An 18939-nucleotide genomic window follows, 5' to 3' on the forward strand; every position below is an offset into this window, starting at 1 on the left:
AAATTGTATTCGATATAAAATTGCTTTTAGTAACCTATTACATTGTATCGGCATATTTATATATGTATTTACTCATTCATTATAGCCAAAACTTGGCAGCATTCTGGTAACACTGGCGTAGCGGCGGCGGAGTTTGATGGACCTCGACAGAAGACAACGACTAGTGTGGTCTCGTTCATCGTTCACTTGCATATATATCAATTAAATAACATATAAACAATAAATACTACTGCTTCGGTTTAATCTGTGAGTAATTGCCACCCGTCACCATCCGTCCACCAAAATATTATAATATACTGATTTTACAAGTTTAAATAAATATAGCTATGGAAGTGAATTTAAATGTTAAATCTATAATTGTTTGGAAAAAAATATTATATATCTTTTTAAATGTTGATATTTTTTGACAATAACACCAGGTAACACTAGTTGCGGTTAAATATACGTTCAATATTTCATGCGTTCGTAAGCATTTTAGGATTTTTTAAAAACTGTAAATATTAGGAACTTGTTTGCTTTCTCAGTGCGAAAGCTTTTAACATATCTCGGCAGATGGATGGTGACGGGTATCAATTACACACAGATTGTGCCGCTGCAGTAGTATTTATTTGAAATGTAGGTGTAATTGACCGACGACTGAAGCACCGCCGGCTGTTATTTTTCCGTTAAGTTCCGCCAAAAGAAAATAAATAGTAAAATTCTCAATGGCATCTTTTTATAATTCCTTCATATTTAAAAAAATTAAAACCTCTATTTGAGTGCTTTTATTCTCAGAAATCAATGAACTTGATGTTTTAATTTCATTATACAAATCATTGTTATTTGTTTTCTTTATGTATATTTTTCAACACACTTTAAGATTATTTATTTCGGAAATATTTTTAAATCAAACAAATGGCTCCTTTTTTTGAAAATGCTCGTGTTGCTGAAAACGATTTTTTATCCCTATTTCTGGAATGATTTCTCAACCAAAAGATACCTAGAAATTCCATTCTATTGTTCTTTTCTTATACAAACTTTCATTACCGCATTGAACAGGGTCAGGTATCAATACACTTACTGGGTATAAGAAAAAAGTAATGGTTCTTTGCCTTGAAAATTACTTGTGTTTTCAATTCATCCTCTAATTTTACTTAAAATGAGGATGAGTAAATGGCGCTGCCTTCAAGGCTAGCGCTCCTCAGATCGGCCCAAATCTCAGGTAAAGTTTTAACTTTCCAATTTTAAACCACTCATTTTTAATGTACATCGTTGCAGTGTTTGGACTTTCCTACTACCATAATGGAAATGCTAGATCAAATGTTTTCAAATATTTGGCATAGTAGTTGCTTTATGGTTAGAATGAAAAAATCTTTCTAAGTGTACATACATTTTATTTACAAATTTTATAACAAAAGTATAAAGCTTCTTTCACAATTTATCACACATTCTATAGTATAAATAATTAATATTACTTAAACCTACTAGATTATATTTGGGAAAATCAACTAGATTATTTAGGTTATATTCATATTCATCTGGCTATGATATATTGCTACAAAATCATTTTTATTATAAATAATTATATTTTTTTAACTGGGACATAATCTGTGTGCATTTCTTGATCCTAGTGGAAAATCTTCCACTGAAGTTTTAATAAACTATAATATATTGTAAGTATGTATATATTAGTTGCGGTCGGTATTTAGCTGAGCATTTGTGAGCAATGTTAAAAATACATGAAAGCAAATGTCGGCATTTGAAAATGGACACAGATTTTCATATTCAGTTTAAACACAACTTAAAATATTGATTATATATTATTTGTTGTATTTAATTTACGATGCACTTATGAGTGAAACTACCGAACAGAGAAATTAGTGATTGAGTCCTTTGGGTAAGCATCGACCAGCTTTTAACTTCAATGAGAATACAATTCGATTTCAGTAAAAGTTGAAGTGACATTGTGTGGCATGACAAGAAAGGAAACCCATATTTAAGATGGTTATACAAAATTATATCCGTTGTTTAGATTTACTTTTGTGCATCTCCGTCATTGGGGTATTTTTTTTCAAATACAGTTTGCAAGTAATATTATATCTGAATGCTTTTCAATGTCATTGTGAGATTTCATGTGCTCTAAGTAGCTTTTTTTATATTTTAATGTTTTTCCACATTTTTCACATTTAAAGACTTGAACATCATTATGAGTTTTCATATGTTTTGAAAGTGATCTCATAGATTTGAAGGCTTTTCCACATCTTTCACATTCACAGTCATGAACATCGCTATGAGTTTGAATATGTTGCGAAAGATACTCTTTACATTTGAATGTTTTTAAACATTTATCACATTCAAATTCACAAACATTGCTATGAGTTTTTATATGTTTTGAAAGTGATTTTTTAGTTTTTAATGTTTTCCTACATTTTTCACATTCAAAATCACGAACATTGCCATGAGTTTTCATATGCCTTGAATAGCTTCTCTTATATTTAAATATTTTCCCGCATTTTTCACATTCAAAGTCTCGAACATCATTGTGAATTTTCATATGTTTTAAAATCGATATTTTATATTTGAATGCTTTTCCACATTTGTCGCATTCAAAGTCACGAACATCGCTATGAGTTTTCATATGCTCTGAAAGACTGGTTTTATATTTTAATGATTTTCCACATATATCACATCCGAAAGAACCACGAAAGTTCATTAGGTGGGAAAGGTTGCTCTCAAGTATATCGCTATGATTTTGCATATGTCGTGAAAGATACTCTTTACATTTGAAAGTTTTTACACACTTTTTACATTTAAATTCACAAACGTCGTTATGAGTTTTCGTATGTTTTGAAAGTGATTTTTTAGTTTTAAATGTTTTTCCACATTTTTCACATTCAAAGTCGCGAACGTTGCTATGACTTTTCATATGCTCTAAAAGGCTACTTTTATATTTTAACGCTTTTCCACATTTTTCGCATTCAAAATCACAAACATTGCAATGAGTTTGCATATGTTGCGACAGATACTCTTGTCGTTTGAATGCTTTTCCACATGTTTCACATTTAAAGTCACGAATATCGCTATGAGTTTTCATGTGATCTGAAAGGCTGCTTTTATATTTGAATGATTTTTCACATTTCTTGCATCCAAAAGCACCATGAGAGTTTAAATGGTATGAAAGTTTGCTTTCGATTTTAAGTGCATCGCTGTGAGTTTGCATATGTTGTTGAAAATATATTTTAGAATTGAATGTTTTTCCACATTTATCACACTCATTTATGTAAGAATTTTCATTTTTAAGTATATCTTTAACATCGTGCATTTCTGAAATCATATAATAATTAATAATTGAAATATATTAAAATGTAGCAGTACAATGTATCATTAACTTTGTCTAACCTATTTCGAACATGTCGTCTACGTCGCCTATATGGGTATCTTCGTTGCTGTCGTATTCGCATTTTACATTTGTGAACTTGAAAAAAAAACACTATATAAAATCACATGCATTAAAAAGTTTTACAAATTGCGTTTCATTACCTCCACTTTACATTTAATCTTTTCAAAAGGTGTAAGTGTTTCTTCATCGTTTTCTATGACAGCTTCTGCAAAGATGAAGTTTAATACAAATTAAAAAGAAGTAAAATGTATGACGTTGATGAAAATACAATAGGTTTAGTTAGTTACAATGAATTTCATGGAGAAGTAATATTTGCTGTCGAGTAAAACGCAATAATCTAATTGTTAATCACTATAAAAAATAATTACCGGTATTGATTAGCGCCATTGTTATCAGCGTCAACTTGACAGTTGACGTCAAAATTGTTCATAATCAAGGTTTGGTCCAAATACGACGAATAGTCAAGCATGGCTATAATAATAAATAAAACAGACTTTAATATTATTTTTATCACAAAATGTAAAATTACAATTCATATAAAGATATTTCATTCTCCTAAAAAACATAATGAAAGCAAAATTGAGCGAATTTTGTGGTTGGTTTTGCCGTTACATTGTGTATCTATGTTAAATTCGTATACCTAGACAGAACCGGCCTAGTGCTCTATCAAAACTCCATCGTCAACGGAGTCATTAAACCCTTCATGCAAAAAAAATAAAGGGCCAGAACAACTTGATTGTGTCGTTTCTATGAACCATTCCTTAATGTTTATCTTCGTCGCAATAAATCAAGAAAATATACAAAAAAATACTATAGCTTATTAGGATGCATATGTTCGATCTTCAATTAGTCCATGTTTCGAAAATAATATAGGTTTAAAATTTCAGCATACGTTGATTGTTAGTAATGACACGAAAACTTTTTTTGTCTACCCATTTTTAAAGTTAGCAACATTTTTAAATAAGAATAAATTTATTAAGATTCAATAATGTAACAATTCCTTAGTCGCTACATAATACTTTAATATTATAAACGATTTTATTGCAGTTTGTATAGTCTATTTACTTTGCATGATGTACGTGCATTTAATTTATAGTGGCAATCCATTTCTCTCCCGTTTTAATTCACTACTGTATTAATGTTTTTTTAACTATGTATTACTGAATTACTTATAAGCATTAAATAAAAATAATAATATTTTTGTTTATGCAATTGAATAATTAGCAATTATTTTTCATAAAATAGTATTAGCTTAACCAGCAATTAACCGAATTTAATTAATTAGTATTTTGCTGTATAAATAAATTTAATAATAACAAATATATTGTAGCTTATTAGGTAGTTATTATATTTTATTATTATAGCTTATTAGTAGTTATTATAAAAACACAAATCCTTGCAATTACATTTTATCATTCTTGCTTTATGTTGCCATGCGATTGTGACCTATACTGTTATATATGTACATATGTATATATAAACATGTTTGTTTTATACACTGAGTTTGACACATGTAGACAATAAAATGGGTCAATTGATAAGTTAAGAGTTTCTAGACTTTGATGGAAAAGGATGTAATTCGTAACACATTTTTTATTAATTTCATGCATTAAATATTTTAAATTAATTTTTAGGACTAATACATGATTTTATTATTAGATCAACCACTATACAATTTTATCTATAGATCTTAATAATAGTTCAAATTTGTTTTTATGTTATACAATCATGTACAAATGATATCTTATCAAAAAGTAAATAATAAGAATGAATTATAACACAAATGATTACTGGGTGTTTCTTTTGTATTTCAGTCACCGAGTAGAACGGACTTGCTCAATAACTCTTCAAAACTTATCTGAATACACAAAATGAGTGGAAAATTCCAATTTGCAATTGATAGAGGAGGTACCTTCACAGACGTCTTTGCGAGATGCCCTGACGGAGAGATAAAAACACTAAAATTGCTATCGGTAGACCCAGCTAATTATAGCGACGCTCCTCGTGAGGGAATCAGACGCATATTACAGCAGGTACTTATATTTCACATGCTTGAAATACATATCATATGAAATAATAATTAAATGTTTATAGGTGACCGGAAATGCTTTGGACGTTAACGGTAAAGTTGACTCTTCACTGATAGAATGGATCAGAATGGGCACTACGGTGGCCACGAACGCTCTTTTGGAGAGGAAGGGCGAAAGGATGGCTTTGGTGATAACGAAAGGATTCAAAGATCTCTTGTTCATAGGAAATCAAGCAAGGCCAAGTATCTTTCAATTAGTAAGTTTATGGTATAAGAGATACTTACAAAGTTCTAGGAATGTTTTAAAATTTTTACAAAATAAATACTATATTTTAAACTTAAAAAAGTGAACATGGAAAAAATTGTTTGTATACACATTCGTTCCAACTGAACATGCCAATTAACCCTTTGAGCGGTATCGCTGTATATGTAGTGGTCGATTTTTCACTGTTTTGAGGTACCCTAGATAATTTTATTGTAAATGATTTTTATAGAAATACTAATAAATTAAACAGTACTAAATAAATGAACATAACAAAAAATATTGAGAGCCTCTGAACTGATATAAAAAATCGACAAAAACTAAATAATATATAAAAAATATGTAAAATAAATTAACGAAATTTAATAATAGAATAGTGTTAAAATAAATTATTAAAACATACTAATACAAAAAAGTAGTAAAATAAATCACAGCAATAAAACGTTGAAAATCACTGATTTTTCCCCCTATAATTTAGTATTAATGCAATATAAAGTAATAATAAATAAATAACTACAGAAATAATTATGGAAAAATATGTAAAATGTATATGTACTAACAAATTAACAAATGTGTATAAATTTGCTCACTACTCAAAGGGTTCAACAGCAGAATAAAAATCCCTAAGCTTTGTTAACATCTCTAGTATATAATTTTGTTTTATTAGAAATCTAATATAGGGTTTTTATATTAGGCTATCAAAAAACCTGATGTTCTATATTCGGAGGTTATTGAAGTAGATTGTAGAGTTGTGCCTGCTTTGGAAGACATCTGCGAAATGCAAGGAGATATTTGCAAAGAAGATGGAGGATGTGGATGGAGATCGGTTATAGGTAAAGAAGAAAATAAATTTATTATAGCAAGTTTTGAAACTCATAATTGCGTTATATTTAAAGGAACTACCGGCGAAAAACTGTACGTTATTAAAGAACTTGACGAACAAGCTATCACACAAGAACTTTCAGAATTAAAACGAAGAACTGGAATAAGCAGCATAGCTGTGTTAATGGCCCACAGTTACACTTTTGCCGATCATGAACTGAAAATCGGCGAGATTGCAAAAGAACTCGGTAAGTTGCAAACTCATACGATAGTTAGAGGTCATTGTTTCAATGCTGCAATATGTTATTTTTAGGATTTACGCAAGTGTCGTTGTCTCACGAGATTATGCCGATGGTGAGAGCTGTCGCCAGAGGCTTTACAGCTTGCGTAGATGCATATCTGACGCCGCATATTCGCCGTTATCTATCAGGGTTTGCAGAAGGTTTTTCCGATAAATTGGAAAATACGAACGTGTTGTTCATGCAGTCTGATGGCGGATTGACTCCCATGAATAGGTATTATTAAACAATGCTTTGAATTTAAGGAACCTTTAATGCATTGTCGATTATTTATGATAGTTTCAATGGATCACGGGCAATTCTATCAGGACCAGCTGGTGGTGTAGTCGGCTATGCCAAGACTACATACAATAAAGAGACACTATTGCCTGTGATTGGATTCGATATGGGTGGCACTTCAACGGACGTGTCTCGTTATGCCGGTACTTTAGAACACGTCCATGAAGCAAGTACTGCCGGTGTTACAATTCAAGCTCCACAACTAGGTACATATAAACTGATTTATTTTATACAACCAAAACCTTATGTAGTACAACACAATAGAACTAGATTCTTTATCGTTATTCAGTAAATGCGATAATCACATTTATTTTTCTGACAACATTCGTGCCTCACCTATTGTTTATGCATTAGATGTGAATACGGTGGCTGCTGGCGGTGGCTCGATTCTATCGTTCCGATCCGGCTTGTTTTGCGCTGGACCTGAATCAGCAGGAGCCCATCCGGGACCAACTTGTTACCGTAAAGGAGGTCCTCTCACAGTCACCGACGCAAATTTGGTCCTTGGAAGATTGTTACCGGAGTATTTTCCGAAAATATTTGGACCGAACGAGAACGAAAGCTTGGACAAGGAGGCAACGTTACAAGAGTTTAAAATATTGACTAATTCAATCAATGTCTTTTTGAATGAAACTGGAGGCAAAGAGGTTTATATGAAATTTAATAAAATATCCTTATATATTTATTTATTTTATAATAACAATTTTTAGATGTCAGTCGAAGAAGTTGCTATGGGTTTTCTTGATGTGGCTAATGAGGCAATGTGCCGACCTATAAGGTAAAACTATGGAAGTTGTATTTATTTATTGTTGTCTTATTTGTTAAATAAAGAAGTTATTAATGTGTAAGCTGTAGTTGATGATTTAAACTTATCTAAATTTATTTATATATATATATTTTTTTTTACTTGCACTTAACTATTATATTAATATTGCTTAATTTCATTACAGGGCTTTGACTACAGCTCGTGGTTATGATACGTCTAGACATGCTCTAGCTAGTTTCGGTGGAGCTGGTTCTCAACATGCATGCGCCATAGCTCGATCATTAGGAATTCATACAGTATTCGTTCACAAATATGCTGGTATTTATTTAAATTCAAATAAATAAAATAAAAAATAAATCAAATCATAATAAAGTACAATTCATCAGGTATTTTATCAGCTTACGGTATGGCTCTGGCTGATGTTGTACACGAAGCTCAAACACCGTGCGCTTTAGAATACACTCAAGAGAATTTCGAGCAACTAGATGCTAGACTTTGTGAACTAGAAAGCAAGTGTTCGAGTAAACTTTTGTCTCAAGGTTTCGTAGAATTTCAGATATTTTTGGAGCCATATCTTCACATGCGTTATGAAGGAACTGATTGTGCACTGATGTGTTCTCCGCTTATAAATAATAATGGAAAGAGTCCCAAACACGGAGATTTTGTAGCAAATTTCTTAGAAAGGTATGCATGTTTGCTACAAATTGCAGTGTATGAATATTACTTTATAATATTTTTAGATATCAAAATGAGTTTGGATTTACCATTCCTGATCGTCGAATTCTTGTTGACGATGTGCGAGTGAGAGGTGTAGCTCGTACCCATTTAAATGATGAAAAAGAGATACCAATAACTGAAAATGAAACACCGCAACACGAAAAAGTATAATGTTATTTATATCATAATGATTACATACAATTTATAATAAATTTCATTGTTTCAGACCATTCAGGTATATTGTGACGGAAAATATTATAGTACTTGTGTGTATCAATTGAAAAATTTGACGCAAGGTCACACATTAAAAGGGCCGTCTATAATAATGGACAATCTATCCACAATTCTGGTCGAGCCTGGTATGATTTATATAATATCGAGATATGTTTAAATGTATGCATATATGAGATAAATATTTTTATCGATCAGATTGCAACGCAGTAATTACGAAGTATGGGGATATTAAAATAACTATCGGATCGGGTGTTCTTAAATTTATTAGTACATCATTAGATTCCATTCAATTAAGTATATTCTCTCATCGTTTCATGTCCATTGCCGAGCAGATGGGACGGTAGAATATTTTCATTTAAAACAATTTAAAATTCTTTGTTAGTTACTAATTATATACTTTTAATGTTGTAGAATTTTGCAAAGGACGTCAATATCGGTGAATATTAAGGAAAGACTAGATTTTTCTTGTGCTCTCTTTGGACCAGACGGTGGATTAGTATCAAACGCTCCTCATATACCAGTACATCTCGGCGCAATGCAAGAAACCGTGCAATATCAGGTATTTTATGTTGAATTATTTTCATCTACCAGATAAGATGCTCCGTTTGTGATAATAATACATAAAAATGTTCATGAGAATAGCATTCCTGTCACATTAAGCAATTATCTTAGCAATTAATTTATTTGAATTTAATAGTTGAGGGTACGTGGAGAATCTTTACAAGAAGGCGATGTTATTTTGAGCAATCATCCCAAAGCCGGAGGCTCCCACTTGCCGGATCTAACTGTCATCACTCCAGTGTTTCATAAGTCAGTATTTGCATTATTCAATTCATACCACTTCAAAATTATCACTTACGGAAATTGATTTTTTAGAGGTATTTCTCACCCCATATTCTTCGTTGCCTCTCGTGGTCACCACGCCGATATTGGAGGCATTACTCCCGGATCTATGCCTCCTCATTCAACGCACTTGAACCAAGAGGGTGCCACGTTTAAATCGTTCCTATTGGTATCACAAGGAATATTTATGGAAAAGGAATTGAAGCACGAGTTAAGAGAATCGAGAAATTTAGCTGATAATCTATCGGATTTGAAAGCTCAGATTGCTGCAAATCAAAGAGTATGAACATACACTCTATTCATTAAATGAGCTGTGAGCTATAATGATTCAATTTTCAGGGTATGTTACTGGTCGGAGAATTGATATCGTCGTATGGATTAGAAGTTGTGCAAGCTTATATGAAGTACATACAAACCAACGCTGAAGTTGCAGTCAGAGATATGCTAAAGGTTAAATTAATTGATTTAGATAAAGACATACATTGAATCTAAATCGATGTTTTTTATAGGATATTGCATTGAAGGCTATCGAGAAAACTGGTAAAAATATATTAGAAGCTGTTGATTATATGGACGACGGATCACCGATTTGTTTAAAAATTATATTGGATAAGAATAACGGAAGTGCAATTTGTGACTTCACGTATGTATTTAATCTTCTAGTATTAAGTGTTAAATTGTGATTAACACACGTGATGTGTTATAGCGGTACTGGACCAGAAGTTTGGGGTAATTGTAACGCCCCACGAGCGATCACACTCTCGGCTCTTATTTACTGCCTTAGATGTATGGTGGGGCATGATGTGCCCCTTAATCAGGTAATAAACTATTACTTATAGATGTGAAGTTTCGAGTATTGACTACATAGTGTAGCCAATAAGCATTACTAATGCATATGAATGTTTAAAAGTGAAATTAAATATTTATCAATGTTATTTTTTAAGGGTTGTTTGGCTCCGATCAAAACCATAATTCCAGCTGGTAGTATTCTAGATCCAAGTGAACAAGCAGCAGTAGTAGGTGGTAACGTTCTTACGTCTCAACGGATTGTCGACGTTGTATTTAAAGCTTTCCAGGTATGCCATACTATGTATACAGGTCATGCCATATTATGTATACTACAAAGATGCGATAAATATATTTTAATATTTCAGGTATGTGCCGCATCTCAAGGATGCATGAATAACATAACGCTGGGTGAAGAAAATTGGGGATATTATGAAACAGTCGCCGGTGGAAGTGGAGCTGTAAGAAATGAACAATGTTCAAAATATTGATTTTTAAATTATGCAGTAATTTAAAATTCAATATTTTAATTTAAGGGCCCTGGATGGAATGGATCTAGCGGCGTTCACACTCACATGACCAATACTCGAATCACCGATATGGAAATCATTGAGAGAAGATATCCTTTGTTGATGAATATGTTTAGTTTGAGACCAAACTCTGGAGGAAGAGGTTCGATTTTGTTTGATTATTTATATAAAAATATATACAATAATAATTTATATAGGAAAATGGTACGGTGGCGATGGAGTTCGACGAGAGATGATCTTCAGGAAAAAAATGAAACTATCAATTCTGACTGAAAGAAGAGCTCTTCAACCATACGGAATGAAAGGTGTGATAATGTAATAATAAAGAAAAATCTGTTAATAATATAATGTTTATTTATTAAGGAGGTGAGCCAGGATCGAGGGGTATAAATCGCCTTCTGCGTAAGGATGGTCGTCTTATAAGTCTTGGTGGTAAAACCTCAATAGACGTTGAACCTGGAGTAAATATTTTTTTTTTAATTTTACTATAATTATTACTTATAAATTTCATGTTTTTGTTGATGTTCATAGGATGTTTATATAATGCTTACGCCAGGTGGAGGTGGTTTTGGAACTTTAGAGGATGCCGATACTGGAGAGATGTTGTTAAATTCACATAATGTCTTTCTTCAAAGAGGAAGTATTTACGAGTACAAAATGGCTCAGGAATCTGTTTGATAATTATTAATAATTAAAGCACAATATTATATAAATATATTTTTATATATTTTATTTTGTTACATTTCATATCAAGTTTAATAATGTTGATATTTTTATATATGTATATTTGTATTATCAATGATTATATTAAATCAATTAATAATGGTTAAAAAAATTTAGTTTATTTAATTTTAACAAAATAAAAATATTGTGGAGTTATTAATATTTTAATTATTATTATTAAAATTATTTATTCCACTAAGGGTAGTATAAAATGCGGGAATATAGGGATTTAGCGTCCTTTATTGGTTTAAGTTGGCATCACTGCATTATTCACATACACGCACATTCGTAGTTTGAAGTTTAAACCGCTCCGGCCCAATTAAAAGTTAATTTTATTTTTAAGAGTGATTTAAATACGAAAGCGAACACAAACAATATCAGAAATATTAATTTATATATGATTACGCAATGTAATAAAACAATTATAACTAAAAAGTACAATAAACATTAATGGTTTATATTTTTCGTCGGCCTATTTCGTGAACTATTATTTTCGAATAATTTCACGAAATAGTGTGTTATAGCTGGCTTAATTTGTTTTATTTTAAATTTTCAAGATAAAATAGCTTTATATAATAATATTAATATTTTTTTTGGAAAAAATGTGGATAAAAGAGAAAGTTGAAGAGCCTATTTGGAACCAGCCGTGGACTTTTCACATCGTACTTGCATGATTTTGTATACAGAAATAATTATCGAAAGGAAGATATATTCAAAACATTTATACATTTTTTTAATACGTCATGGTCAAAAATATTTGTGCTTAGGTCCAAGCATTATACTTGTTGACATTTTTGACAAGTGCGCATTTTTTGCATACAAATCGAAATTGAGAAAGCGCGTATTTTGAAGTAATACTTTTTATTAAAATTTGTTGAAAATAATAGATTAACATAAAAAAATGTCTTGGAATGCAAACGACGTATTAAAGTTGATCGAAGTATTAAAGAAATATGAAATAGTATGGAAATGGAAAAAATACCTAGAGAGAGATTTTTACAAAATTATAGACGTAGTAACCGAGATATCTAGCTTAGTGAACAAAACCAATCAAGAGGTGTTACAGCAAGTTGAAATATTGTGGAAGCGTCTTTTGCAGGAATATATCGCTTACAACAATAAAGACAAGGATACGAATTACGTCCAGTGGAAATACACAAACGATTTTATGTTTATATTCAGAGACATTAACGATGCCTTACAGGTGAATAATCTATTTAAAAATATATGTAATATTAAGAAAAAATATATAACTATGATTTAAATAGGTCTGGAGAAAATTACACGTAGAAATGTTGAATTTTCCATCACTTTTTGATGAAAATTTTAAGGACGTTAAAGCTAGAACTAAAATATTCGCAACGATTGTAAACGAAGAAAAATATAAAACGTGAGAATTTTATTTATTTTTAATTAAAAAATATGACTAATAAGATATTATTACACTTTGCAGAAAATATTCTGGAGTTCTTAAACCAAACCAGCTCATTGCTTTGGTTACTTATTTTAAATACTCAGATTGTAAACAACCGTTTCCTAAACTTGAAAATTTTGATATCAAGAAATTTCCCAGAATATTTCACACTCCAAATGAACCCCGTTTTCAATTGGTAAGAGTTTTATTGTATAGCTTAAAAAATAATATTGATTTCTTCTTAAAAACTTTCAGCCGTTGTTCTATTTAAAACTTTGGGATCTGGTTGAAGAACGCAAAAGGAAAAAACCAATTTCATCTTTAGTAAACTGTGAAGTTGTTGATTACGATCCCGAAATACATCCGGATTTGAGTTCTATTGAAATAAACGGCTTATTAGCAAACATTGCAATAGTCGACAATAAAAGTATTTTATAACTTGTATAAATTTATATTGCTTTTATGTTAAATAATGTGTATAAAATATTTTTAGGAGACAAATACGACAATGAAAATATTTTTCAACTATTATTCCTATTCCTATCTTTTCATGCTGTCAATAACAATATATATAACTTCTTGGACGATAGTATAGAAGTGCAAAATATATGGAAAACAGTGGTTGAATCATTTGAAAATGCTGGATATCCTTTCAAAACTAAAGAATTAATAAATTTTTGGAAATACATAGTTGTCCGTGCAAGAAATAATGCAGAAAAATACAGACAGTAATTTATATTTTAATGTAATAATAATCACATCTAATGTAAATCATATTATTATAACTATTTTATATTTTCAGAGATCCGGATAGATATGCATTATCTAATCTAGATTTAGAAATTAATTATGTATTCCCTGAATCTAAGACTGAACACATAAGGAACATAACGGTATCATATATATATATATATATATATTTGTCCCAATCCATCTTAATAATTGTGGTTTTATATAATTTAAAGTTTTATATATAAATATATTTTTTAGAGAGGCGAATCCATTTGTATCGACAGTATTAATTATAAAGCATCGACGAGCTCTGAAACAAATGTTGCTAAATGTTCGAAAGAAGAGACTATCACTTCCGATGCTAACGAAATGCTAAGTAGGATAAGCAATAAAAGCACAAGAACTGATAAATGCGTCATAGATTTAACCGATATTGATAAACCTGAAGAAGAATCTCTATTGATTGAGGATTCATCAGATGATGATTGTAAAATATCAATTAACTGGAATAATTAAATATATTTTTATTATAATTATTTTATTTTTTTTAGAGATGGATGAGAGAATTGTACTTTCTTTTTTATTCATAAAAAGATTATTTACAATAGTTGTTCGATAACATCTCAGCATCGGCTTCAACAAATGTTAAAACTTGTACTAACATAATTAACTTATAGATCGATATTTATCGATATTTTTTTTAATGTGTACAAATATATGTATATATATATAATATATATATATATATATATATATATATATATATATATATATTTTTAAATAATAAGAAATACCAAAGAAAAACAAGTTTTATTATAAAAAATAAAAAATTCTCAGTAGGCATGTCAATCTGGCGAACCGATACTAATAATTCCATCTCTATGTTCGTACGCTAACAAACAATGAAACTCAATCAGAATACTAATGGCCGTCCCGCCATATCCAGACGATATCAGGTCCTTCAAAGTGATCCTAGTTGGATCTGCTGGTCGTATCATATCGAAGATTTCATCTTTGACGTCTTCAAAATTAATCGGATTAACATCCTGTTTGTGCAGTATCATCTGTTCTTGTATTGCCTATGAAATAAATGAAAAAACTTAACATTGACCAAATGCTTCAATATAATTACATATACGCACTTTAAAGAAGTAGTTTAATGTGAAACCATCCAAAAACCCTTGTCCATTGATGTCCAATATTCTGAATAAGTAGTTGATACTTTGCGGCTCTCTTCTGTTTTCCAAAGCTAGCACTAGCTCCATGTATGTTTTGTAATCGATTTTACCGTCATATGTCAAGCACTGTTGGAACACATGATTTAAAAACACGCGTGTTAATGTGCCAGTACCATAACTGAAAATTGTAATTGTAAATGATTATAATTAATATAAAATATATTATGGAGAAGGATTTTAGAGAAAGAACTTCTGTAGAATTTATACTAGGACTTGTCTAGTGTATCTCAGCTTAGCACAGGATTCATTGCGGTGTGATAATTGTATAAACTAAACGGATGTGTTCATAACATTGTATAATATTGCAATATATTATTATTATACCCATCAGTGATTAACTTAATAAATAGCTGTGTTATAGACCATATAACTATGATCAATAATACTGTTCTTACCCTTGCATTTCATCAATGTTAAGCATTCCATCTTGATCTCGATCGAGATTCAAATATTGTGCATAAACTCTTAGTGCCGATGGTGGAGAGAACCAATTTTTCTCCTGTGAATCCTTCATATCGTCCTCCCGTAGCTAAAACCATAAATAAACTTATTAGAATATAGACAGAACGAATATATAAAATTAAATATACTTCAAGTAGATCTTCCATGAAATTGGAAGCTAATATGTCTGTTATTTTGACGCGCCCCGTACGCAAAGGATCCAGAAAAAATAAAAACTTTCTGACTGCTGTGCAAACGTACAACTTTATAAAAGACATGTTCAACTCGTTTAAAGCAGGAAGCGATGGTACCAGATCAGAGATGTAATTTTCAAGATCCTGAAACAAGCTTTATGTTAACTAATATGCAAATATTGATTAGTTGTCTTATGTATGAGCGATGATTTTTTACAATTTCTCGCAAGTATCCTTGACCGGTTGGATCATGTAAAGAAAGTCGAATCCTCGCTTCGCATAACCACATTTTACGCATTACATAGTTGAAAAATGTAGTGACGTGGACTTTTCCATTTGGTTCGCCTCTTTGTAATTTAGCAAACACGATTGCGGTAAAAAATACCCTGGAACAATCACCATATGCCAGATGTTTATATATTAAATCGACGTTGTATATTAATTATGATTCACGTGACAAATGTATAAGCAACTGATATATTTTTTATGTAATAAAAAATATCGAAATGACTAAAAAAACTGAATGCAATGTTACACAAATTACCATTAAAATTTCATTGTGCTGTAGAGAATCTAATCAAATACATTATATAATAATACTCACTTATATTTTAAACCAGCTTTTTCTCCTACTTTTTTAAATTCAGTATAATTTAAGTATTCATTTTCGGGACTTGGAAATCGTTCGCCTTTGTTTAATGTCGTCATTAAGTGTTTCAATTCGGAGTCACTCAGCAATTGTTTTCCTTTTTTCTCCAAAAACAAACCTCTGGCTTCCTCTCGTAACTTATTAGCGAGCAAGTCATTAACATGTGGCAATTTATGATAGAACTTAGGTATTTCTTTATAGGATGTCTCGGGTCCGGCTAAGTCTGGTTTGTAATATTTTTTGAAATATTCACATTCAATGGCTTCCTGCTTACCGGGTGGCACATAATCTGGAGATGCTTAAAAATATGTAAAATTCTATAAATAAAGCATCACTATGTATAAATTACCAGTCGAATAATCATAACTTTATTCAGATTATCTATGGTAAAGTAAAGATTACTATTAATATAAAAACAAACAAATATATCACATGAAGAAAAAAACGTAAGTTGGCTATAAAAAAAATGAATTATTAATATGGGATTTTATTGTAGATATAACGAAAGTGACAGATTTTGAAAATTTCAAAGAACACTAAAAATAAAAACGCCATCTCAGAAAAAAAATTCAGGGACAGATAAATTGCTATGGGCCCTAAAAAAATCACTTTGATAATTTTTATTCAAGAAGAACGAAGATTTGTAAAATTTTTGAGGAGTACACTCCTCAAAGTAGAACGTCTGGTCATATTAATATAACACAACTTTGAATGTTGTTAAGCACGCATTTAATAAATTTCTAAGTTCACTCCAGTCAAGTGGTAGACTTTATTAAACTTAATATTTTAGTTACCTTCTATGTTTTTGATACAACTTCTTAGTTTTTCCTTTAAATCCATATGTGCATCGTATTCGTAAGTTAGTTCATAAACATTATACGTCAAACGTATAGTGTTGCCATAAAGAAAAATATTTTGACATATTCCTATTTTATAGTTAAGTTGAGATGTTTAATCCTTTCAACGCCAAGCGCATGATATCATGCGCAAGTAAATCTACTGTCTAACGCCAAGCGCATGATATGATGCGCTCGTTAAAACCTTCGTTTTTTAAAGAAACGGAAAGGTAAAAGTTGGCAATATATGTTTTAAAAATCAGTTTGAGTTCCTAGTAAACGATTTCAGTGATTTTATTTATAGAATTTGCGATGAAACAGTGGTATATATAATTATAAAGTCACGCCATAATTTTAGTCGTTTGTATTTCGCGCGCGGTTTCGATCGTGCTTCTTTAGGCCACTTTTAGGGTTAGCACAAACGCATCGCGGAAATTCGTTTTTTTATACTTTAATTTATGAATCGAAATTAAATTATGTCATCAATATTTCAATGATAATTGTGATTTGTAAATACTTGTGAATATATTTATACGTTATTTCGACTGTTTTAATATTGTCAACTGTTTTTGTGATTGGTTTTTATTGTTTGTAATAATTAAATAATAATAATAATAATTACTATTAAGTACTTATTATTAAATATAAATAAGATATAATTAATAAAATATCAATATTAACTCTTAGTAAATATTAAATAATAATAATAATAACAAAAACGATTCCTTGTCGTAGAATCATTTTATTTTACTTGTTCGATTATTTTATAATTTATTTGTAATATGTTTATTTATTTACATTAAATTAATACCATCGTGACCTAACAGGTTACCCCAATGCGTCACGATGGTCGAAAAGTTTATTATTTATTGTATTATATATATATGTATATATATATATATATATGTGTGTGTGTGTGTAATATATATTACATATTCCGCCTGGAGTGTAGATAGAGGAGGGTTTCTACCATGGAGCAAACCAACCAACGTGGATAAATCCAAATAGTTATGAAAAAATCACAAAGAAATAATAAATCTGCCCCGATTCATAATGACCTAGACCAGAGGTCGGCAAAGTGCGGCTCCGGAGCCGCATACGGCTCTTTGGCCCCTTAAGTGCGGCTCTAGCACAAATATCCACGGGCATTCGAACCAGATTTAAAAAACAAGGAAATATAGAGCTCTAAATTCGAACGTCCTTGTATTGATTTGGAAAATTATAATAAAGGTTTGCTAAATTAATAAATAGATTTGGCTCTCAATTTTTTTTTAATCGTTGTAATGTACATATTTGGCTCCTTGGCTAATAAGTTTGCTGACCACTGACCTAGACGATCGAAATCTAGATAAACGACTGGACTTCAATTTTGGAAGCTGGAATGTGCAATATTACAACCAGGAAAAATGCAAACAATAGCGGAAGAAATACTAAAACTCAAGATATATCTAGAAGCCCTACAAGAAATTAGGTGGAAAGGCCAAAACCGATCACCGGTTGTAGCGCCGTGGAAGAAGAAGAAGAATATGTATATATTATAAATGATACATTTAATTATATATAGTTGTAACATCGTATCTTGCTATCAAGTTTTATTATTTATTATTTTATATATAAAGAAATATGACAACCTTCAACAACAACCAATTGCAAACACCATTGATCAAAAACAAACGGTTTGGTTATTAGGGTTATTTTTGTGTACGATATATGTGATTTTGTATGCATCAAAGAAATCTTGTCGATTTGTAAATTTTTATAACAGG

General features: G+C 30.6%; 4 protein-coding genes across 5 annotated transcripts; 2 read left to right on the plus strand and 2 right to left on the minus strand.

The window, feature by feature from the left end:
- Positions 1-1352: 1352 nt before the first annotated feature.
- On the minus strand, positions 1353-3850 carry LOC148231747 (uncharacterized). Its single transcript, XM_088191772.1, has 4 exons — positions 3748-3850; positions 3520-3584; positions 3379-3454; positions 1353-3303 (listed from the first exon to the last, which is right to left on the minus strand). The coding sequence occupies exons 1-4, from the start codon at positions 3764-3766 to the stop codon at positions 2051-2053; spliced, it is 1413 nt and encodes a 470-aa protein (XP_088047898.1). The 5' UTR covers positions 3767-3850; the 3' UTR covers positions 1353-2050.
- A 965-nt stretch (positions 3851-4815) lies between these two features.
- On the plus strand, positions 4816-11783 carry LOC148231748 (5-oxoprolinase). The gene is made up of 26 exons (XM_088193490.1): positions 4816-4953; positions 5194-5412; positions 5474-5665; positions 6365-6503; positions 6567-6740; positions 6806-7007; positions 7071-7276; positions 7425-7717; positions 7781-7848; positions 8021-8154; positions 8223-8520; positions 8577-8718; positions 8780-8912; positions 8983-9127; positions 9199-9346; positions 9485-9597; positions 9664-9910; positions 9970-10080; positions 10140-10273; positions 10337-10448; positions 10575-10706; positions 10785-10877; positions 10953-11088; positions 11144-11251; positions 11310-11407; positions 11478-11783. Exons 2-26 carry the CDS (start codon positions 5251-5253, stop codon positions 11622-11624), a joined length of 3867 nt encoding a protein of 1288 aa, XP_088049616.1. The 5' UTR covers positions 4816-4953; positions 5194-5250; the 3' UTR covers positions 11625-11783.
- A 643-nt stretch (positions 11784-12426) lies between these two features.
- Positions 12427-14507, plus strand: LOC148231749 (uncharacterized). The gene is made up of 8 exons (XM_088193496.1): positions 12427-12873; positions 12938-13059; positions 13123-13279; positions 13339-13510; positions 13577-13811; positions 13886-13976; positions 14074-14302; positions 14367-14507. Coding segments are annotated over exons 1-8 (1311 nt in total). The 5' UTR covers positions 12427-12570; the 3' UTR covers positions 14369-14507.
- Positions 14508-14610: 103 nt separating this feature from the next.
- On the minus strand, positions 14611-17255 carry LOC148231750 (serine/threonine-protein phosphatase 2A regulatory subunit B'' subunit gamma-like). Of its 2 annotated transcripts, none has more exons than XM_088193493.1 (7): positions 17132-17255; positions 16293-16635; positions 15906-16074; positions 15644-15832; positions 15449-15582; positions 14958-15171; positions 14611-14894 (listed from the first exon to the last, which is right to left on the minus strand). In XM_088193493.1, the coding sequence occupies exons 1-7, from the start codon at positions 17175-17177 to the stop codon at positions 14661-14663; spliced, it is 1329 nt and encodes a 442-aa protein (XP_088049619.1). In that variant the 5' UTR covers positions 17178-17255; the 3' UTR covers positions 14611-14660. The 2 variants fall into 2 exon arrangements, with proteins under 2 accessions (XP_088049619.1, XP_088049621.1); XM_088193495.1 differs by having other exon boundaries at positions 16293-16654; positions 17132-17234.
- Positions 17256-18939: the final 1684 nt, after the last annotated feature.

This window comes from Plectrocnemia conspersa, unplaced genomic scaffold, assembly GCF_051122295.1.
Source record: "Plectrocnemia conspersa isolate PC_06_02 unplaced genomic scaffold, ASM5112229v1 ptg000009l, whole genome shotgun sequence".
Taxonomy (NCBI): domain Eukaryota; kingdom Metazoa; phylum Arthropoda; class Insecta; order Trichoptera; family Polycentropodidae; genus Plectrocnemia; species Plectrocnemia conspersa.

Coding starts and splice junctions, on each gene's coding strand:
- LOC148231747 (XM_088191772.1), bottom strand. Junction 3,455..3,519: donor AGATTAAATGTAAAGTGGAG/GTAATGAAACGC, acceptor TTTTTTTTCAAG/TTCACAAATGTAAAATGCGA. Junction 3,304..3,378: donor AGACGACATGTTCGAAATAG/GTTAGACAAAGT, acceptor ATATGATTTCAG/AAATGCACGATGTTAAAGAT.
- LOC148231748 (XM_088193490.1), top strand. CDS start 5,251: ATGAGTGGAAAATTCCAATTTGCAATTGATAGAGGAGGTACCTTCACA. Junction 5,666..6,364: donor GGCCAAGTATCTTTCAATTA/GTAAGTTTATGG, acceptor TTTTTATATTAG/GCTATCAAAAAACCTGATGT. Junction 11,408..11,477: donor CAATAGACGTTGAACCTGGA/GTAAATATTTTT, acceptor TGATGTTCATAG/GATGTTTATATAATGCTTAC.
- LOC148231749 (XM_088193496.1), top strand. CDS start 12,571: ATGTCTTGGAATGCAAACGACGTATTAAAGTTGATCGAAGTATTAAAG. Junction 13,812..13,885: donor AATGCAGAAAAATACAGACA/GTAATTTATATT, acceptor TTATATTTTCAG/AGATCCGGATAGATATGCAT. Junction 13,977..14,073: donor AACACATAAGGAACATAACG/GTATCATATATA, acceptor TATATTTTTTAG/AGAGGCGAATCCATTTGTAT.
- LOC148231750 (XM_088193493.1), bottom strand. CDS start 17,177: ATGGATTTAAAGGAAAAACTAAGAAGTTGTATCAAAAACATAGAAG. Junction 16,075..16,292: donor AAAGCTGGTTTAAAATATAA/GTGAGTATTATT, acceptor TGATTGTTCCAG/GGTATTTTTTACCGCAATCG. Junction 15,172..15,448: donor AACATTGATGAAATGCAAGG/GTAAGAACAGTA, acceptor TACAATTTTCAG/TTATGGTACTGGCACATTAA.